Source organism: Lithobates pipiens, unplaced genomic scaffold (assembly GCF_037356315.1).
Source record: "Lithobates pipiens isolate NorthernLeopardFrog02 unplaced genomic scaffold, aLitPip1_a1.2 Scaffold_74, whole genome shotgun sequence".
NCBI lineage: Eukaryota > Metazoa > Chordata > Amphibia > Anura > Ranidae > Lithobates > Lithobates pipiens.
Genome location: NW_027507897.1, coordinates 273,891 through 297,162, shown reverse-complemented (window position 1 = coordinate 297,162; position 23,272 = coordinate 273,891). Strand labels below are relative to the sequence as shown.

Sequence of the window (23,272 nt, the reverse complement as noted above, 5' to 3'; positions counted from 1 at the left end):
ATTTTTGTTTATAGCGCAAAAAATAAAAACCGCAGAGGTGATCAAATACCACCAAAAGAAAGCTCTATTTGTGGGAACAAAAGGATGTAAATTTTGTTTGGGAGCCACGTCACACGACTGCGCAATTGTCAGTTAAAGCGACGAAGTGCCGAATCGCAAAAAGTGGTCTGGTCTTTGTCCAGCAAATTGGTCCGGTCTGAAAGTGGTTAAGCCCCGGACCATTTGGCTGGCCAAAGACCAGAGTACTTTTTGCGATACGGCACTGCGTAGCTTTAACTGACAATTGCTCGGTCATGCGATGTGGTTCCCAAACAAAGTTGACGTCCTTTTTTTCCAATGAGCTTCCGCTCATTGGAACCCTCCCCCCTCCGGCGCCACAATTGGCACCTTTCAGGGGGGAGGGGGGTGCAGGTACCTGTACAGTACAGGTATCTGCACCCACTTCCGGCGTAGATTCTGCAGAAGCTACGCCCCTTTCCGAAGGTCGCCCGCTGCCTGCTGGGAAACGCACGGATCCCAGAGACAGCGGGGACCATCCTTATTGCGCAGCGTGACTCGCGCATGCGCAGTAGGGAACCGGGAAATGAAGCCGCAAGGCTCCACTTCCTGATTCCCATACCCAAGATGGTGGCGGCAGCACCCGAGAGACGATCGAGAGATCGGCTTCGGGTGCCGACATCGCGGGCGCGCTGGGCGGGTAAGTGTCATTATTTTAAAAGTCAGCAGCTGCAGTATTTGTAGCTGCTGGCTTTAAAAAAAAAAAAACTCGCTTTAAACACCACACTTTTTTTTTTTTAAGGTTAACAATAATCAGCCAACTAATTGATTATGAAAATAATCGTTAGTTGCAGCCCTATACATAAGCTTGTAGCGGTGCTGGTGGGGGGGTTTCTAGCAGAGTTGGAAGCATATCTTTCCAGCCCCATCTCATTTAGCAAAAAATTTGTAATAATTTTGCAGCCCCTGTCTCTGCAATCCTAGATAGCTAACTGCAACAGCTTTGCAAACACTTATGACAAATTTACTTTGTGATTGTGACAATTTTTCACTTAACAAAATTCTCCAGCACTCAGCCCAGCTAGTCTGCTCAAAATCTCTAATGAAACTCTTAATTTAAGTAATTTTGTTGTTGTATCTTTATAACCAAGTTTTAAGCACCTGTAAATCTGGAAGCTATGACCAGTAAGTGGTCTCTGAAGACAGGTTTGGTAAACATTTTCAAGACCTGCCACAGACACAAGATTGCCCTTGTAAGACTTGTTGCTGACTCTTCAGATTGTTCTATAAGTAGTAAGAAACTTTATTCTAAAACTGATAAATTTGTTACCCCAACATTTCATATTCCAGATACGTGTTTGCTGTACCATGTACTTGTGTTAACAAGTATCCTGTTCTCTTTGTATTTTGCCATTTCCACCAGTTTCCTGTTCAAACTGACCATACTAAACATGAGAGCACATCTATTTCCATGTGGTCAGTTTTCTGATTGTGGTGGTAGAACAGGCTGCCTGTAATCCAATGATCAGACTTGTGCTGCCATGCCCCTTTACACAGCCATTCACTATACATATCAGTGTCTTGCTGTTTTTCCAACCCAACTGTCCAAGCTCCTTTTGCAGCTGAGAACAGAAGTGCTGTCAGGTTTTGCTGTTTTCCATGGATCCATCAAAGAGATTTACCTTCACTTCCTGTCCTGCTGGTGTTTTCGCCAGACAGAAAGTAAAAAAAAACAAAGGGGTAAATATCTTTAGGGCTTCTTTCACATTTTTACTGCCCTCCTACAACGGTTATAGTGCTGCCCAGGTGTGTACACATTGCCGGGCCAATTTTAACGCTAAAGCAGTTTCTCCGATGGGCAGCACCTGTCAAACTCTCCAATGTAAGTAACAACCACAAACAGAACTCTTCCATCGATTGCTGACCATTATTGTAGATGGGAGAGGGAGGATGACACTATGCTTCATATCTGATGGTCCTGCCAACTTATCAGACCCTTTTGGAGATCTATCTTTAAATGATGTCACCAAATCGCGGGAGTTTCTTGGCTGGAGACCCAATCGGTTACTTTACTATCCATCATACCTGGATCAGTTATAACAGTGAAAAAGGCCTGCTCTGATTCCTCCTATCTGCAGGTTGAGCCTTGATTCCTAAGCATTGTAAGAAGACCACAATTTCTAGCATTAGGGAAGTCAAACTTAATATGGAGGATGAAAGAACTAACAGTGAGCCTATAAGAGCATCAATCAAAGCTTTTGAATGTCTGGTATACTTGGAATAACTTAATTTGTTCAGTCAAACTTCAGTCCTTTCAATGACCTTTAGACAGTGATTTTATTGCAAACGAAGGAAATCACTGGATAGGCTCCAAACTGGATCCTCTACTCTCATTATCTTCTTTTATTTTCTCTTCCCTGCACTACCTGTAATTGTTGTTCCTTAAGACAGCCATAGATCAAACTTCAGCTGGTTCAGCATGGACCTGCTGAATTTCCATCGATGGGCAGGGTTGAAGGACCTGGGTGGAAACTGTCAGCCTAACAGGGATTGCATCCAAGCAGATGCAGCCATTATTCGGGTTAATCTGACAGCCACAGGTGTCAGAATACAATAGCCAGCAGAGAAAAACAAAAAGAAACCTATGTGTGTATGGCCAGCTTGATAAACAAAATCAATCAACTGAGCAAGATGTTACATTTCTTGGGAGTTCTGTACATAACCGTTATACAGGAGGTCTCCATATAAGGATGCCAGGTTGCCAACCTTAGATGCCTGCAGACTGAACTGGAAAGGGTATTTTTTTTTTTAATCAAAAGCAGCGTTATCCTGTAAAATGCAGAAAAAAGGCCAGTGTTTTGAGAGTTAAAATCCTATGCACATGGACAAAAGCTTTTCACAAATGGTTCTTTCAGGTAATTTTTATTAACAAGAAACTCTGAACAGTAACCATTATTAATAGAAAGCAAAGAATTTCTGGTGCTAAATGTGTCTATATAGCATAAGTAGCACAAAATAGAGTCACATTGCATAGCCTATCTTTCTTGTTGTATATCAGCTTTTCATCAGCTATACACCTCACGCTGTGAATTTGTGCTCTTCAAAACACTTTCAATTTGCTCTTGTTGCATAGCCATATAGTCCTCTGCGTTCATAGTTGGTTCATGATTTTTATGCCAGTTTGGCTGACCTTCCATCTCTTCCTGGCACATGTTTGTGTCATTTATACTGCTTCCAGCATGACACAGAGGGTAGATGTGCTTTTCTTTGTTCCAAGTCTTCCACAGGGCATTGCGGGTTTTCTCGGGGTAATGGACAGACTCTGGATGGCGACGTTGGGCATGACGTTCCAAAGTGCAGCTTCTTAGTGACCGCATGTGCAACCCACACAATATACAGACAGCTTCCTCTGTCTTCCAATCATAGTCTACCAAGTACTTCTGGCGCCAATGTTCCTGGAAATTACGCATCTGTTTTTGTTTTTTTAATACCAACTGCGCCATATCTTTTTTTCTGTGAGTATTCCAAATGTGTTGGATATCTGGCTGCTTTAAGAGGGTGTAAGATTCCTTATCTTCACATTGTGTTGAACATTGTACGGTGTAATACTCAGTCTGATTACTTACACTACTTTCATTAATTGTGCTTTGTTGTTGTTGGCCATACAGACATTTCTGTGCCTTCTGCTGTACTGGGAGTCTATTATTATGCTGCACAATGGGAATCAATTTATCCTGCATAGCTTGCAATTTTTTTGTTTCAAGTTCTTCCTTACAATCCTCCTGCCATTCCTGCAGTCCTGAAAAAAAAAAAAAATACATTTAATACCCCAATTTACTTGTAGAGGTTTTGGCATACTTAAACTGTCATTGTCAAATAACAGTGATATTGTTGAGGCGGTGGTGCTGGACGTCGTGATTGACATAGTGATCTACACGTGGGGGGAACCAATGTTTTTTTTTTAATAAAGGAATTGTCAAAAACTGTCTGTGTTTTTTTTTCTTTTTTACATTTTTGTTTTGGTGAATGAGTTGGGGTATAATGTACCCCATACTCATTTACATGGGGGGGGGATCTAGGGGCCCCCTTGTTCCAGATTCCAATAAGCCCCCTGCCCGCAGACCCCTACTACCACCGGCCAGGGTTGTGGGGAAGAGGCCCTTGTCCCCATCAACACAGGGACAAGGTACTTTGAAGGTATGTGGCCTGGTATTGACAATGGTCTGGTACTGATTTTGAGGGGCCCCATGCGGTTTTTAAAATACATTTTGGCATGGGGGTTCCCCTTAAAATCCATACCAGACCTAAGTGTCTGGTATGGGTTTGGGGGACCCCACGCCATATTTTTTTTGATTTCAGTGTGGGGTTCCCCTTAAAATCCAGACTCAAAAGGGCCTGGCAAGCATTGAGGGAGCCCCCACGTAATTTTTTTTTGCTTACAATTTTTTATTGCCGTCAATATTCTTTTTTACATTCAGCTGTCAGTGAGGAACCCCGCTGACAGCTGAGGAGTCATCTGTTGGTGAGGATGCCGTGGCCAGCTTCCCGACCTGCTCTTTAACAACCAGCTAATGTTAAAGTATAACTAAAGGCAACATTTTTTTTTGTTTTGGATAGATAATGAAGAGGTATTAGAATACCTGTCAGTTTTTATTGCAGTTTATTCCCACGTTAGGAAGATACACCCTCTCCATTTTTCCTGTTTACCATTAACATTCAAAGTGAAAGTAAAAGAAAATCCAAAATTTTGGGTTGTCCCCAGAAAAGTAAAAGAGGGGAAATCTTCCAATGGGGACACTAGGTCTGGTGAGCTGGGAGTCCCCAAGGAATTCCCTTAATTTGAAGGGATTTCCTCTCACTAGTTATGGGATAGGAAGTGAAATCTCTACAAAGGCACACAGATAGGGAAAACTAATCTGACAGGGGTATAACCCTCCCTCGCTCTATCCAAAATTAAAATAAAGGTTTTTCCTATAGCTCTACTTTAACCACTTCCCGACCGGCGCACGGCGATGTACGTCGGCAGAATGGCACAGGTAGGCAAATTGGCGTACAGGTACGTCTATTTGTATTTGTCGCCCTGCCATTGTGTGCCGAATCGCAAAAAGTGGTCTGGTCTTAAGCCAGCAAAATGGAACGGTCTGAAAGTGGTTAAAGATGCTCCAAAAATCAGCATCTGAACCGCATCTAAATTGCAGATGAAAAAGGGGTAAATTCGCTTTGGACATGTCTGACTGTGAACCTAGCCTTAAAGTGAACCTGTAAAGACAGAAATATGAAAACAACAATGACCTACTTGTTTTTAAAGGTGTAGGCATCTCTTTAACTTGGCCTTGCTACCTAGCTTGTTATTGACCCTGGACAAGCAAGCAGTCAAAAAAGTTTGAAAATTCTGTCTTGCTTGTTGCAGGTCAATGACTTGCTAGTTAGTCAAGCCAAGTTAAAGCGGAGGACCGGTTATAAAAAAAAAAAAAAAAAAAGTCAGCAGCTGCAAACACTGCAGCTGCTGACTTAATAAACACACTCACCTGTCCAGGGCGCCCGCGATGTCGGCCGCCCGAGGCTGACCCGTCCCTCGGCTCTCGGGTCCCGGCGCCGCCATCCCTTGTAAGGGGAACAGGCAGCGGAGCCTTATGGCTTCACTGCCCGTTTCCTACTGCGCATGCGCGAGTCCCGCAGCTACTGCGCATGCGCGAGTCCCGCAGCGCTTTCTGAATGGGACGCGCTGTGTTCTGGAACACACAGTTCCCAGAACACAGCGCGACTCATTACCCAGAAGACGCCGCGATGAAGAGAGAAGACAGAAGATCTCCGCGGAGGAGGAAGAGGAAGATTAGGAGAAAGTGCCTAGCAACAGGCATTTCTGGTAAGTAAAAAAAAATCATTTTTTTCATTTTTTTTTTTTTAGATTTTTTGTAATTTTTAACATTTTTTTGTTTTTCAGGGTGGCCCTCCCCTTTAAGGATGACAGCCTTGGAGCCTACACCTTTAAAAACAAATCAGCAAATGCAGCATTTTGCAGCATGCCCACATTTCTGTACTTGCAGGTTAGATATATAGATTGCATGACCTCACCCTTGCCCAGACCTCTCATCACAGTTCTTCGAAAATGAAGTATGCGTCAGTGTTTACTCTTTATCTTGATGAGATTTACATTTGTCATTCATTGTCTGTCAATGGATTTAAATGTGGTGATCTCACTAATTATACATACAGGTGAGGTGAGATCACTGGACAAAACAAAGCATTTCCTCGCAGAGATGAGCTTAATGCTGGGATGCCCGATTATGTATCTCAGACTTCAATAAATAAAGACGAAAGGAAATATTCAATAATAAGTAAGCCATAAGAATAGCTCATCTGTGACAGCATTTTGCTTTCAGGTGTGCTGAGTCGCAGACAAGCTAACGATCGACATCCAATTTCAGACTGCTCTGCTTCCAACACAAAAACATCCATTTATGTTCAGGACTATTTAAGTCATTACAGACTGATGAACATAATCCTGAGTCAAAAGTAGACCCACACAACCTCAAAAATGGCAATCAATAACCCAGCGGGGGAACTGAGGGTGCTGGAGTTTGAAATCGAAGTATATGTACTTTTCACATTCACATTTTGGGGTCATTAAAATGGGAAGAAGAAATGTTATGTTTACATAGTTTTGTGCCCATTTAAACGCAGCACTATGGTAATTAATGAGCCCATACACACAGCTGCGTCTATCTGTGAAAAATGTGCACTGAGTTTAAATGCACAGAAAAAAAGTAGGAGGCCTCTGGGTCCAAGGCCACATAGATCTGCAGATTTTAAGTGCCTAAATGCATATGCAAGTAAATGTGTAGCCATTCATTTAAATTAAAGAAGAATTGTACATGTCTAAACGCTGTATGCATCTAAACGTGTCTAAACGCAAGTACTTTAGATGCATATTTTTTGCAGGATGTGCTGCCAGCAAAAACCTACATTCATGCAGAAAATGCACACCTGTGTGAACAGACCCTTATAACAGAGAATCAGTAAGTCAACATCATCCGACATTGTGTAAATATACCGATATCTGTGTTTTAAGCACATTTTTGGAGCTGCATCCAAAAGGGGAAGTTTCGCTGTAAGGCCTCCTACCCCTCTCCTGTTTTCTGAAATGTAGCTTTTGGGGAGGAGGAGGGGGAGCAGGTGCCCAATTTTGACAGGTACTCGCTTTCACTTACAACTGCCTAGGCGATCAGAAGTTATGCAACCCCTCCCGCAGTCTGAGACGTGACAGGTCCCAGAAGACTATGGGCTCATTCACAGTACACAGCACTGCTCGTGCATGTGCAGTGGGCACCTGGCTGTGAAGACACAACCCGTCACAGCTGGGTGCCCATATTAAAGATGTTGGGGGGGAGAGGACACAGGTTGAATACAGCTGGGCGGAGCACTAAGATGGATTGTGGGACAGGTGAGTGGCTGTTGATTTAAAGTCAGCAGCTACAGCTTCTCTAACTACTTTTACACCAGGACATTTTTATGCCTGTTTTTGCTAGAAAATTACTTTGAATACCAAAATAATCATATTTTATGAAAGCAGAGGCCTTGTCAAGTCAAATGGTGGTAGTTGTAATTTTTTATGTTGCACAATATTTGCACAACTGTATATCAAATGCATATTTTCAGGAAAATTAATTAATCAGGGATTTGTCTTATAAACAGTGACGATCATAAGCAATAGCTTTAACTGTCATGAATGGCTTTCATTCATGATACTATTGGCTACAGCTAATTACATGGTACAGGGTGCTGTGATTGGCCCAGGTTCCAAGTGATGGCTGAGGGCCAGCCACAGCATCACAATAGTAAGCAAACTGTCATGAATTGAAGCCTGTCCGTTTGCATTCTCCTTTGACTGTCCTATGAGGCTGCATGACTCCTGACCCTCTGTCTGAACAGTGCTAATTGGCCCTGTGCTGCTCACATGCACCCCCCCCCCCCAAAAAAAAAACCTCTATCAATACACACCAAGATGAGCATGTGTAGAGTGCCCCCAAGGCTCTGTACTATCAGGAGATGGATTGGGGACTGTGGAAGGGGAGGATCAACCCCTTAAGTTCCACTGTAAGTATAACAAGCATGCTTTACTGCATATACAGGCTGATTTTACTGTTGTGGGTTTAGTAACACTTTAAAGCAGAGGATGCATTATGGTAAAAACCTTTAGACTTTAAAACCATATTAATCTCCTTGAATACCAGGATATTTATAAACAAACAATGGTAGATAAGTGCATATAAACCCCATAATTAAAATTTAATATGTTGCAGTTTATCAGCCCTTAAAGTGATTGTAAAGTCTCGTTTTTTTTTCTATTAAGAAAACAAACATGTTATACTTACTTGCTCTGTGCAGTGGTTTTGCACAGGGCAGCCCAGATCCTCCTCTTTTCAGATCCCTGGCTGGAGCTCCTGGCCCCTCTGTCCTGTTGAGTGCCCCCACAGCAAGCAGCTTAGATTTCCCCATAGAGGAGAGCGGGACTGTTTCTGTCTCCACTCTGCACAGTTAGCGGAGATGGACCTGTCATCTGGTTGCTCAGCGGGGATCTTACAGGGGTACTTACCTGTTCTTGCTCTGGCAAAACCTTAAAGCTCGATTCTGGACTACTACTCGTTTAGTCCATTATAATAAGTAATTATCAAACTATAGCCACTGTAATCCAGCCCAAATCGCACAGTACTTACTGTTTAAAGAAACTTTAAAAAACTTGTTTCCAGGGGTTAGGCAGCGCCATCTTAAGTATTGTTTTCTGAGTCCACAGTGGAGTGTATTTCCGCCCTTACATTGAGCACTTCCTGTACTGTTAATCAAGCCTCCTTCTCAATCACGTTTCTATGGCAACCCTGCTTCCCTGTTCATACCTGACTTGTTTTATTTCATAGTATTTACTTGTGCTGATTGTCTAATGTTTGCCTTTGTCAGTCTTATCAGCTTCAGCTGATAAGACTGCAGTAATGGCCAGGTTTACACTGCATGTGATGTCACATGATGTGTAGGAAGAAGCTCTGAATGATTCTGCAGCCTCCTGGGCTATCAGTGGTGTGTGCCATAGGAAGTCCTGATAGCAGATAGCTAAGCACATAGAGAGTGTGCTGTGAATCAGGGGAGATCTGGGCATGCTCAGTGATGTCATTCTAAAGAACAAAAAGGATTACAATACTACAATACTTACAATAGTAAGGCGATATCTACAAGCAGTGTTCATTAGGGTTTTTTATGCTGATTTACATGGGACAAAGTTGAGGGGGAGCGTTTACAACCACTTTAAATAAAAATAGTTATGGCCGACTTCAGTGATTTTTACTTTCCAATCTTCAGTTTAATTTACCTGAGAGAGAAAATTGTATAGTGTGTGCATATTAGGCTGCCATATACCCACTGTGGTTCATACCTGGGTCACGCTGCTTGATGAAACCTGTTTGGCTCTCCATCCTATTACTGGACACTTTAAAGTCACTCATTCCGCTTGCAGCATTAAGAAGAGGGAAGTTGTGTTGCCCTTTGTTCCAAGATTCCCATAAAGCATTGCGAGTTTCCTTTGAATAAAGAATGGACTCTGGGTGGCGGCGTTGTGCATGCCTTTCAAAAGTGCAGCTTCTGAGACTGCGCATGCGCAATCCACACACTAGACACACAACTTCTTCGGCCTTCCAATCGTAGTCTACCAAGTATTTCTGTCGCCACTGCTCTTGGAAATAACGAGTTTGTCTTTGTTTTTTGCTTGCCGATTTCTGTATGTTATTTACATTACTTTGAATGTTATCGTTTTGATGGGTATTTGATTCCCTCTTCTCGTCATTATCTGCTACATGATGTGTAGTGTAATCCTTAGTCTGGTTGCATAACCTACTGTCATTAATTGTGTTCTTTTTTTCCTGGACATGTGAATAGTGCTCCAGTTTCTGCAGTGCACTTTGCTGCATACTCAGAGAGAGGGATGTCATTTTCTCCTGTTCATTTGGTAAACTTGTCATTTCATGCTTCTCTGTACATTTTGCCTGCAGCTCCTGTAATGTGTGCAGCCCTGTAAAAAAAAACATACAGACTTAATAACTAAGCAGCCCTATCACCATGCAGTATAACCAACACTTTACACAGCTAAAACATTTCAGAATTGCCTTTAAAGTGTTACTAAACCCACAACAATAAAATCAGTCTGTATATGCAGTAAAGTATGCTTGTTACACTCACTGTGGAACTCAAGGGGTTAATCCTCCCCACTGTGTAAAAAGTCTGTTTGATCCTGTCTTCTCTGATCCTCTCCTTCTTCCACTGTCCCAAATCCATTTTGTTGATAGCACAGAGCCCTAGGAATAACTCAGTTTGGTGTGTATTGCTAGAGAGGTTTTTTTTTTCTGTGAGGGTGCATTTGATCAGCACAGGGCCAATGAGCAGTGTCCAGACCGGGGGTCAGAGGTCATGCAGCCTCATAAGACAGCCAGAGGAGAATTAAAACTCTTCCTACAAGCTTTAACCAATGTTTGATCAGACACTACCAATGTTAAAGGGGATAATAATCCCCTTTAACATTGGTAGCCAGCAGATGTAAGAGAGCCATATCATAATACCCCCAATATGAGTTTCCTTTAACACAGTCGGCAGCTGGCCTACAAAGTATCCCTAATGATAGACATTAGCATTGATGGTCAGTCTCCAACTAAAACTGTCAAACAATAGAGTAATATTTTACAGCTGTAAGAGCATAGGAGAGGACATTGAATAGGGGCGAGCAGGGGTTGTTATGGTTGTGTGTACTGGGCACATGAATAGCTGTGTTTGTAACAGCTATTTTGTTCACGTCACAAGTCTCCTATGCCATTTTGTCATAGGAAGACAAAGCCACAGTGATCTCCCCCCCCCCCCCCCCCCTCCTTCCTTCAGTTTATACAATACGCAAACTTAACTGATGCCAGAACCTTCTTATCAGATCAGGACAGATACAAGCCCTCTCATACATATTAGCCGAATCCACACTTCAGTTTGGAAAACCCTAGTATATTTCATAACTCATGAAATAATAATAATAGCACACCCAGAACAAGGATATATTTACCTCTCTCAGTTAATTTGTAGCATTTTGAACCCAAACACCCCTCTGCAAGGAGGTACCGGAGTGGATTAGCCCTCCACAACCAACCTATGAGATAGCCAAGACCTGTCATATCTATATCCATTTCAAAGCTAATTTAATATTGGACAATAAGTGCTCATGCACACGGACGTTTTAAAAAACTGGCTGCAAAGCTAGCTCCGACGCTTGGAAAAATCAGCATTAAAAACGCGATTTTTACCGCGTTTTGCATTGGCGTTTTTGCGCGTTTTTTAGCGTTAGCGTTAAGTAGCGTTTTTAAAGAAACACATCTCTTGGCTATAGCACTCAGAAAACAAAGAAAATATGTTGCGCGTTTAGCCGCTTTTGTGCGCGTTTTCCAGCGATTCGCGTTTTTACAGCTCTAGCTCAGCGCCAGGGAACGCACTGGTCCTGGGTTTTTTTTACAGCTTAAAAACGCCTATGCCATTTGCAGCTCAAAAACGCCTAGGTGGGCATGAAGCCATAGACTAACATGGACAGGCCTTTTTAAGCTGCAAAAAACGCTCAAAAAAGCGGCTGTAAAAACGTCCGTGTGCATGAGGCCTAATATTCAGGGTGGCCGACTGAGAGATTTGAATACTTATAGAAAACTGTATCTGGGACTTGGTCATAAATGTGGTGACATCCCAGCAACTACCCCTTAGACTGAAAGATTGGTCAGATGGTCTCTGTCAGCACCTCCCTTGATGTGAAGAAAAGTGGAATGCGTCCATATTTTGGGAGCTCTCGTGAACCATCAAGCAAAAGACGACCTGTCAAGTTTTAAGAGTTAAAGCGGTAGTAAACCCGCACATTTTTATATTTTTTTTTTTAAACCTGCAAAGCAAAAGGCATAATGAGCTAGTATGCACCGCATACTAGCTCATTATGAAATACTTACCTTAGAACGAGGCCCCGACATCTGGCCCGATCCACGCCGAGGGAGCTGACATGCTCCCTCGGCGTTTCTTCCGGGTATCGCGGCTCCGGCGCTGTGAGTGGCCGGAGCCGCGATATCATCACTCCCGCGCATGCGCGCGGGAGATTTCAGTCCGGCCGCTCGGCTGCTGCCGGATTTTGACGGCGAGAAACCCCTTGTGCGCATGCGCCGCTGCAGTCAGCGGCGCATACCGAGTGGAATATCTCCTAAACCGTACAGGTTTAGGAGATATTTTTTTTACCTACAGGTAAGCCTTATTATAGGCTTTCCTGTAGGTAAAAGTTAAAAATGTGGGTATACAACCACTTTAATGAATCACTGTGCTCTTGGACTGAAATCTGAGAATGGGTCTTACAAGTATTCTTCATTGTCCACCCCTTTATTTTCTGTGCTTGTTGTCTCTTTGTTACTTTGTAATATCTTAGTTTTTTTTGTAAATATTTTTATTTGCACCAGTTAACCCTTTTTATTATTAAACTATATTTTGAAGAGTGTTAACACTGTCTCTAAATGCGCTAAGTCAAACGAAAAGAATCCTTGTCTCTTGAAGAGCGCTACTATAGTATAACCCTCTGAACATACCTGTCTGTGGTGACAGCGTGTGTTAGAGACATTTATTCTAAAATCATAGTTATCATTGCTGTTGTTGTGAAGGGTTGATAGGCCCAAAGCTATCTGGTGGCAGTAAGGGTTAATGGCTTAGTTATCTTAAGAAACAATTAGGCCCTAAGGCCAAGGTAGCGCTAGAAAATGTATGAAAAACAATATAATATAGGTATGCAAGGTAAATGCAGCGCTGATACACTCTGTGATCAATAAAACAAGTGATATAAAAATTTGGTGAAAAAGGAAAACTAAAACAAAGTCCCAGTGTTCTGTCTATCACACAAGCTGGTCTAGGAGGAGGGCGGGACTTATGTAACAGCCCTCCTCCTAGACCAGCGAACATTTCCAACTGAGCTCCGTGACACAGCGGGAGATGCGCTGTGAGTAATTCACTGACACAGGCACTGACTGGTGAGGCGGAAATGATCGGCATGGTAAGGCGGCAGTAATGGGCACAGTATTGCTGCAATTATGGGCACAGTGAGGTGGCAATGATGGGCATGGTGAGCGGCAGTGATGGGTACAGTATAGCTGCAATGATGGGCACGGTGAGGTGGCAATGATGGGCATGGTAAGGAAGCAGTGATGGGTACAGTATAGGTGCAATGATGGGCACGGTGAGGCGGCAATGATGGGCATGGTGAGGCGGCAACGATGGGCATGGTGAGGCGGCAACGATGGGCATGGTGAGGCGGCAACGATGGGCACAGTAAGGTGGCAACGATGGGCACAGTAAGGCGGCAGTGATGGACATGGTATAGCTGCAATGATGGGCACGGTGAGGCGGCAGTTATGGGCACGGTGAGGCTGCAATGATGGGCATGGTGAGGTGGCAATGATGGGCACAGTGAGGCTGTATGGATGGGCACAGTGAGGCCACGTTTTGATGGGCACTGGTGAAACTGTAGTGATCTCTTGCATCATGTCTGCAGTCTCTGACCATCTCCTGTATCATGTCTACATTCTCTTACCATCTTTAGTACCATGTCCTCAGTCTCTAATCATTTCCTGTACTATGCCCATAGCCTCTAACCATCTCTTGTATCATGTCCGCAACCTCTGACCATCTCTTGTCTTATATCATGTTTGCAGTCTATGAGGGAGTCTGGAGAGGAGTCAAGAGCGAGAGCACTGCCAGGATGGGGGTCATGGGAGAAGTCAGTCTTGTGTGAACTGCGGAGAGGAAAACCAGAGCCACCAAGTTGGAGCCAACTGACTGATCCCTGCACAGTGCACCTGAGAGGAGGTCAGTGACAGTACCTCCAGGCCAGTCTGAGGGGAGTCACTGATGTAAGGGGGGTGTGAATACAATAATGTAAGGGGGCACTAATATAAAGGTCCCCTTATCTTAGTGTATTCTTTCTGTGAAAGATGGTCACCAGAGTCGCCCCCCCTCCACATTCCCATTTGCCCCCTTGATGATTGCTCCACTTTTACTACTTTTAACTGAAATTTGCTAATATATATATATATATATATATATATATATATATATATATATATATATATATCCCTAGCCCTATGTGCTTTCATATCTGTCTTATCTATATATAATACACTCTTCAAATGTGCTTTAAAATGCACGGTTTTCCCTTTTATGAACAAGAAAAAAAATGACATTATGCTGTTGGGCTGATATAATAATGCTATGGGGCTGGTATGAAATTATTTCCAGGGCTGTTTTTTTTCCCCAGTCTGGCCCTGGATTAAAGTCCATATAATGAACAATGAACGCCCATCCAGATAAGAGTGCTGATTTGCAGTGAGGAAAACTTTCATGAGTGCTTCTAGCTCCACACCCAGATGAAAAAAGAATCTGCTTACCAGAATGCCATGATCACTAATCAGTGATCTCCCCAAACACAGGGTATTTTAGGTCTCCCCCAGACCATTAAAGGTTGCCTGGAACTGTAGCTGATGGTTCTCAAAAACATAAGAAAAGCTCCCATAGCATTATATTGTATAAAAGTATTAATATTATTTTGTATTAGACTCTAACCACTAATGGCACCAAAATTCCAATACAAAAAAACTTCAAAATAGATCGGTAAGCAAGGTGAATGCACTCAATAAAACAAGTAATAAAAAATTTTGTGAAAAAGAAAACCAAAGCAAAATCTCAAAATGTCACGGAAGAAAAACAAGGTGAAAAAAAAAAAATAAAGCGAAGTCCCAATGGGATTTAAAGTCCATATATTGAACAATGGATGCCCATCCAGATAAAAGTGATAATTTGCAGTGAGGAAATCCTTCATATAAGTGCTTCCAGCTCCACACCCAGGTGAGAAAATAATCTGCTTACCAGAAGGCCATGATCACTAATCAGTGATCTCAACAAACATAGGGAATGATTAGGTCTCCCCAAGACCATTAAAGGTTGCCTGGAACTGTAGTTGGTGCCAATGGTTTATCTCTCCGATAATAGATGTGTGATGAAAAAGCTGTGGGTGTAGTCTCCGGGCGCCACTGTATCCACTGTAGGGCGCTGTGCCTGTTCTGTGAAAAGAGCTGAAAGACACTCCCTCTCCCTGGCAGCGTACAGTAAAAAATGGTTAAATAGTGATCTTAACCCAGTGAAAGTCACTCTCAAGCCGCGTACACACGGGCGGACTGTCTGGCCAACTTAGACCGTCGAAACACATTTCAGCGGACAGTTCGCTCGTGTGTGGGCTTCAGCGGACTTTTTCAGCGTGCAGTCTGGCGGACTAAGTATTTCGGAATTTCCGTAATATTGTTCGTCATACTTTGGTTTCAGCGGACAATCCGCTCGTGAGTAGGCTAGTTCGACGGACTAAGTATGGCGCAATGTTTAGAAAGGATTTACACGGCGAAAGGTTGCATTGCTGTGTATTGGACTTCCTATTTCTAGTCCCGTCGTACGTGCTGTACACGTCATCGCGCAAACTTTCGACGGACTGTTTGTGCATCCGTGTGTGGTCAAGTCCGTTCATTCGAAAGTAGGACGGACTGTCCGTCGGATTGTCTGACGGACTAAGTTGGCCATACAGTCCGCCCGTGTGTACGCGGCTTCAGTCTCATGGCACTTAGATTACGTTCCTGCAAGCTTGAAAATCTATGTACAGGGATCAAATTGGCATCATCTCTCCACAAATTATACTTAGATAACTACCCCTCAGCATTTGCCCACATCAGACAACTTTTAAACACTTGGAACCCATTCCACATGACCCTTTTAGACAGGATCCAGGCGATAAAATGTTGATTCTTCCTAAACTCTTTTTTTTATTTTTTATTTTATTTTTTAGAGCTCTTTCCAATTATGTGTCACGACAAACGATTGAACTTATTCAAAGAGATGTAAATAAATTTGCTTGGCACAATAAAAAACCATGATTAGGTAAGCAGAGAATATGCAGACCTAGGGCTCCAGGTGGGTTGGGCCTACCCAACCTTTGGCTTTACTACCTTTCTGCTAGACTCATACAGATGGCACAATGGCATAACTCCCCACATGGAATTCCCTGGCTCTGCTTTGAGCGGACCTCCATAGCCCCGCACTCCTTACCCGGATTGTTGTGGGCCACAACAATTCGCCCCAAGGATATCTCCCCCTTAACACAGTAGTAGGCCAATCCCTGCATCTGTGGTCCTTATACAAGAAAAAAATTCTCCCTATTCCCTCCCTACCCTAGATGGGCCTCATTTATTGGAAACCCCTCATTTATCGCAGCATTCCCTAATCTTAATACCTTCGCCATATGGATTTCGAAGGACCTGGCTCTCTTCAGAAACACGGGGTGATTCATTCTTTCTTATCCTTACAATCCTCTCACTCCTTGCCCAGGTCAGAATTCTACAAATCAGACATTTTTTCAACTCACACTTCCCCAGGGTGGATACCAACTCTACAAAACACATTTTAAGTCTTTTGCAGCCCCACATCCAGATAAAAGGGGACAATCTCACTACTATATAATTACTTGGGTGGATTGGGCCTCCCTGACAAATCTACCGCCATGGTCAGTTGGGAAGTAGAAACCAGACTGATAGCATCCCCTGGGGAGTGGATGGATAGGATAACCAATATGCATAAATGTACAAAGTCTGTGGCGGTGAAGTTACACACGAGGTGGTACTATACCCCTGTTAAGTTACATAAATTCTTCCCCACTGTTTCTGAGAACTGCTTCAGAGGTTGCCCCGAGAAGGGGACCCACCTACACATTTTTTGGAGTTGTATAGCTTTGAGAGACCTTTGGCAACAAGTTATAGACAAGGTGGCGGAGATCGTTGGGGTACAGATCACCATAACTAACCAAATTGGCTTACTATTTCGCAGATATCCCTGGGGCCTCCCCCCTAACCAAAAACTTTCCCACACATTTTGTGCAGTCCACTGGTGCATCGCCTTGTTATGGCATACCCCTGGAGTCCCCTGGGATCAGGTCCTTAGGCGAATGACTGCCATCCAACTTATGGAGAAAAACTTCCATACTATCATGGCTACCATGCATATTTATGATCTGAAATGGAACTCGTGGGTCCCCTGATCATATTTCATTTCAATAAGGCTTATGAACACCGAACCCCTTATTTAGTGGCACTAGCTACGGCTTATCCCAGAACTACATCCCGTTACCCTCTCTGTTCCACTTTTTAGTGGTTGAATTTTCGCTTGTTTTTATTATATATGGTTTATATATTCTTTAGCATATACCCTAACTGCATAAGTGTCAAGACATTGTGGAGAGACACACTAGAACTTTACCGTGCTTCAGGACCTCTCCTACCACGTGTCCTCCCCTTGTAAACATCATTAATGTAACGATTTCGATGATAACTGACTACTATATACCTATTTGGCAAACTAACATCTAGAACTGTCTTAATGGCCTTTTGTTTGTATGGACATTAGACTATGTTAAGAGACATATGCTTCCATTTATGATGTATTGTTTATGAATTACTCTTTAATAAATGTTTGTATTAAAAAAAAAAAAAAAGAAAATCTATGTACAGGCTGAGAGTTTCATTGTTGCGTAGGTGAAAGTGTGGTTTGAGGTTGACCAGCCCTTTGTCACGAGTTGGGGAGAAGGGCAGTGGTCCGGCACAACGTTTCGTCACAGGGGTGTCCAACCTGTGGCCCCCGGGTCGCATAAGCCCAAAACAGCTATGAATGCGGCCCAACACAAAATCATAAGCTTTTTAGAAAATCATGATTTTAAATATGATTTTTTTTTTTAAATGCGTTTACACTTAGCGAACACAAGCGGCGGAAGAAAAGTTTGACAGTGTCTCTTTACTGGACTTTTATACGTTTTATCTTCCCAGAGAAAAATATCCAATTATTTATTCATGTCATCAGTTTTTAGCAGCACCCATATTTGTGAGCAACTACTTTCAAGGATGAAGCACACAATGGGCAAAATTAGAACCACAATATCTGACGAGCACCTTGAGAATTGCTACTACATCCATCAAACCAGATATTAATACATTCATTCATTAAAAAAAAAAAAAAAGTGTCAAATATGGCACTAGGCTTATGTTGTCCTATTTTTCCTTTGATGATAAAAAATATTACAAAAAAATGAAGTTGACTTAGATAGGTACATTATCTATATCAGTGATTGTTAACTTGTAATCTGTCTGACTTTTTCTGCTCATCGGCTATCCTTATTGCTAATGTATTTTATGTGTAGCCCAAGATAATTACTTTTCTTTCAATGTGCCCCAGGAAGGTCAGATTTTTAAACCAACTGTTTGCAAACCTCCATTGCACACCTTCTGCCCAGAAGGCTGAAAAGTAGCCACGTGGTTATAGTTACACCCTTGTATCTTGTATTAATTCAAGTTAGGCCATAACAGTAAGGCTTAAAGTGGTTGTAAACCCTTACAAACCACTTTGACCTACAGGTAAGCCTAGATTAAGGCTTACCTGTAGGTCCAAGAAATCTCTCCTAAACCTACACGGTTTAGGAGATATTTGCCAAAATACAGGCACCGCTGTCTACGGCGCATGCTCCGTAGACAGTGGCGCGCCTCTGTTAGCGGCGATATGCCGCGAGTGCCATCTCCTGTGCTCCTGTGTGGAGTGACGCCATCGCTGCTCCGTCAAAAGACAGCGCCGGAGCAGCGAGACCCACCAAGAAGATGGAGGCTCCGTACACAAGGGGACAGCGGTGACTTCGCTGGCTCCTGTGTCAGGTAAGTGACACATAATGGACTACTATGCGATGCATAGTAGTCCATTATGCTTTACCTTTGCAGGGAATCAAAGAGGAAGTAAACCCATCAGGGTTTACTTCCTCTTTAATGTACATGGGACGTTTTTACAACCTCTCCTGAATGATTTAACTTGGCAGATAGTAACCCACGTTTAAAATGTCCGTTTTGCCACGTCTTCGCTTAGAAGCATTTGAAAAAAAAATTTTTTTCTTTTTTAAAATAACCAAAAATGAAAAACGCCTATAAACGAAACACGGCTAAACGTGAGTTTCCATGTTTAGAAGTGTTTGGCGCTTGAAATGCTTCTAAACTCAGCGTCTAAACAAATTTTTTTGCTTTCCAAAAAAGGCCTCTAAACTCAACTGCCTAGAAACGACCGTGTACATGTACTAATAAGACAACATTGAGAGGAGTTCAGGGGCAGTTGAAAAAAATGCCCAACTGCTCCTAAACATCCATTTAGCAGCAGCAATGTACATGAGGCCTAAGTGCCCAAATGGTTATGATTAACCACTTTCAGACCAGACCATTTTGCTGGCTTAAGACCAGAGCACTTTTTGCGATTCAGCACTGCGTCGCTTTAACTGACAATTGCACGGTCGTGCGACATGGCTCCTAAACAAAATTGACGTCCTTTTTTTTCCCAAAAATAGAGCTTTCTTTTGGTGGTATTTGATCACCTCTGCGGTTTTTATTTTTTGCGCTATAAACAAAAAAAGAGTGACAATTTAGAAAAAAAAAACACACACATTTTTTTATTTTTTTGCTATAATAAATATCCCCAAAAAATATATACATTTTTTTTCCTCAGTTTAGGCCGATACGTATTCTTCTACATATTTTTGGTATATATAAAAATAAAAAATAAATCGCAATAATCGTTTATTGATTGGTTTTGCGCAAAAGTTATATCGTTTACAAAATAGGGGATAGTTTTATGCCATTTTTATTCATTTTGATTTACTAGTAATGGCAGCGATCAGAGATTTTTATCGTGACTGCGACATTATGGCGGACACATCAGACATTTCTGAGAAATTTTTGGGACCATTGTCATTTATACAGCAATCAGTGCTATACAAATGCACCGATTCCTGTGTAAATGACGCTGGCAGTGAAGGGGTTAACAAGGTGGTGGAAGTGTAGGGGTTAAGTGTGTCTTAGGGGCATGGCTGTGTTTTAGTGAACACTGATCTCTGCTCCAATCACAGGGAGCAGAGATCAGTGTCACTTGTTGCAAGGCAGAACGGGGAGATGCTGCTTACATCGGCATCTCCCCGTTCTTCCTACCTGTGAGATGATCACGGGAAACGCGATCAGACTCACGGAGGTCCCAAACGACGCGCACGCGATGGCACGGCGGCAAATTCAAAGGGATGTACCTGTACGCCCATTTGCCTGTCCGTGCCATTCTGCTGACGTACATTGTTCTGCGCCGGTCGGGAAGCGGTTAAAAACAGAAAGATTTATCACTTAACACATAAATAAAACACATATACGTTAAATATATGTTTACCTTGTCTTCGCTTCCAGGCCTGATGTATTTCCCTTCTCACGTGGTTAGGTAATTCGGACGAGTATGGGTGCCAGTTCCTGATGTGACAGGCAATATTTTCCATTTTGGCAGAGTTTAGTCTTTTGTCACATACCATGCACTGCAGGGTAGAGTTTTTGCCAACTGCCACCAAAAACCTCCACTTCCATAAGGTTGGTACTTGTCCTTTCCTTGTTCTTACCTTACCCTTCATTTTACTATGGCATGGTTTGTGGCATGCTAGCCGTTTCTCTGTACGCCATACATGCAGGATGTGACGAACACTATCTGGATTCAGGTTCATATTGTGGACTATTTTAGAGAAAGGCTGCCCCATATACCACAGTGTAATCACTTTCAGGCACTGATCACGGAGTACAGACAAGGCAAATATCCTTCTATTTGACAAAGACATTTCACTAGTTCCAGTTCCCTTCTTTTCTTGCAGATGTTCTGAATTATCATGTCCAAGAACTTTGGATGTCACAGCACTGGCTTCAAAAGAAAATTGTGAACTTGTCAACATACAGACAACAAACTAAGACGTAACTAAAAAAGCAAAGTCATAGAATATTTGGGTCAGGAAGTCTGTTGTGTAAGGGAAAATCATTCCCCCATAAAATGTAAAATCTTAGTTGTGATATGTGCTTGAACTTCTGCAGATACCGCCAAAAGTATATAAAACACGCTTTAAAACAGATGAGGTCAGGTACACAAAGCCAGGTCCATAAAGTCATGGGGAGAAATTTACTTAAAGTCTCGTTTTTTTTTTCCCCATTAAAAATAACAAACATGTTCTACTTACCTGCTCTGTGCAGTGGTTTTGCACAGAGCAGCCCCAATCCTCCTCTTCTCTAGTCCCTCCCTCCTGTCGAGTGCCCCAACAGCAAGCAACTTACTTTTGGAGCACCCGAGCCGAGCCACTGTCAGTGTGTCCATTCAGACATGGAGCTGCGGCTTGATCTCCCGATTTTGACAGCAGGGCCAACGGCGCTGCTGCTGTGTCTCAGCCAATCAGGAGGGAGAGTCCCAGATGGCCGGGTCACTCGTGCACATCGCTGGACAGAGCTGGGCTCAGGTATATATTAAAAGGGGGCTGAAGGGGTCAGCTGCACACAGAAAGTTTTTTTTTATCTTAATGCATTAAGATTAAAAAAAAACTGCCTTTACAACCAATTTAAAGTGATAAAAAAAAAAAAAAAACCCTTTACAAATAACAAACATGTTATACTTACCTGCTCTGTGCAAGGGTTTTGCACAGAGCGGCGCTGATCCTCTTTTTATGGGTGCCCCTGGGACCTCCTCCTCAGTGAGTGCCCCCACGGAGAGGTGCTTTCCATGGGGGTACTCATGCGGGCATGCTCCGGAATCCTGTTGCTTCATCTATTGACACAGACAGGACTCGGCCCTGCCCCCGTGTCACTTAATTTGATTCACAGCAGTGGGAGCCAATGGCTTCTGATGCTATCAATCTATCCAATAACTACCCGAGACAGAGGCTGTAGCTGCTGTGCTCATCCCTGTCACTGGAACGATCGGGCTCAGGTAAGAAAAAGGGGGGCTCTGGAGGACAGCTGCAGAGCAGAAGGTTTTTCACCTTAATGAATAGAATGCATTAAGGTGAAAAACCATGAGGGTTTACAACTCCTTTAAATTGGAGCGGACAGAATCTGGAGCAGCTGTACATGGTAACCAATCAGCTTCTAGCTTTGGCTTGTCAAGTTAAAGCAGTTGTATAACCGCTGACTTTTTTTTTTTTCCCGACCTGCAAAGGAAAAGGCATAATGAGCTAGTATACACCGCATACTAGCTCATTATGAAATACTTACTTTAGAACGAGGCCCCGACATCTGGCCCGATCCACAACGAGGGAGCTGACATGTTCCCTCTGCGTTTCTTCCGGGTATCGTGGCTCCGGCGCTGTGAGTGGCCGAAGACGCGATATCGTCACTCCCGCGCATGCACGCGGGAGATTTCTTTCCGGCAGGGTCCGGTGCCTGCCGGACTTTCAGCTGAGAATCCCCTGTGCGAATGCGCCGCTGCAGTCAGCGACGCATTGCGAGGGGAATATCTCCTAGGCCTAAAACGTACAGGTTTAGGAGATAATTTTTTTACCTACAGGTAAGCCTTATTATAGGCTTTCCTGTAGGTAAAAGTCATAAAAATGACTATACAACCACTTTAAGTTTTCTCAATGAAGGCAGTATCTGATTGCTTGCCATTGCACAGCTGCTCCAGATTCTGCCTGTTTCAGTCTTAGGGCCAATGCACAATATATGTGGCGATAGATGTTCGTCACTGCAGGGACACACAGGAGACAATTGTTTCCTGTGTCCTATTCACACTGCAATGCAGCCTAGTGCTGCAATAAAATGTAGACATTCTGCATTTTATCGCAGCGCACCAACTCAAATTGTAGTAAAATGTCAGCACAGTGCATGGCGCCACCCAACAATGCAGTGAATGAAGTGTACATTTTGTACACTTCAAATAAAGCTTATAGAAATAAAAGAAAACAAAAAAAAAACAGTGCGATGTGCTGAATTGTGCACCACACTGCACCCTAGCGCAGCCAGCAACAGAGAGTAGTTGTGGTGGGATAGTGCTACAGCCGCTCTCCTTACAGTGTGAATTTGCCCTTAGTGCTCTTTCACACTGGCAGCAATACTTTCCGGTTGTATGGCAGCAGCTGACAGGCATTCAGGAGGCTATCACTGCCTCCTGATGCCTGTTTTCTTTTGCCAATAACATGCTCCAACACCCCACTAGCCCCTTCCTCTGACAGTAGGTGGGGGATCCTTTGCCCTGCAGCCACTGTCACATTTTAATAGTTTCAGCCCCAGAAGATTTGGCTGCTCAATGACCAGGCCATCTTTTGGGATTCGGCACTGTGTCGCTTTAA

The 23,272-nt window shown here is 43.1% G+C and overlaps 1 protein-coding gene across 4 annotated transcripts in view; it reads right to left on the bottom strand.

The window, feature by feature from the left end:
- Nucleotides 1–2,903: 2,903 nt before the first annotated feature.
- LOC143959414 (uncharacterized) overlaps nucleotides 2,904–23,272 on the bottom strand; it is a 39,216-nt gene continuing 18,847 nt past the window's right edge. For 3 of the 4 annotated variants that reach the window (XM_077468053.1, XM_077468054.1, XM_077468055.1), the window contains 3 exons: nucleotides 20,353–20,865; nucleotides 9,422–10,054; nucleotides 2,904–3,796 (listed from right to left, as the gene is read on the bottom strand). In XM_077468053.1, the coding sequence (XP_077324179.1) occupies nucleotides 3,063–3,796; nucleotides 9,422–10,054; nucleotides 20,353–20,865 (1,880 nt within the window). In that variant the 3' untranslated portion in view covers nucleotides 2,904–3,062. The remainder of the gene's footprint in view (nucleotides 3,797–9,421; nucleotides 10,055–20,352; nucleotides 20,866–23,272) is intronic. The other variant, XM_077468056.1, reaches the window with a different exon arrangement.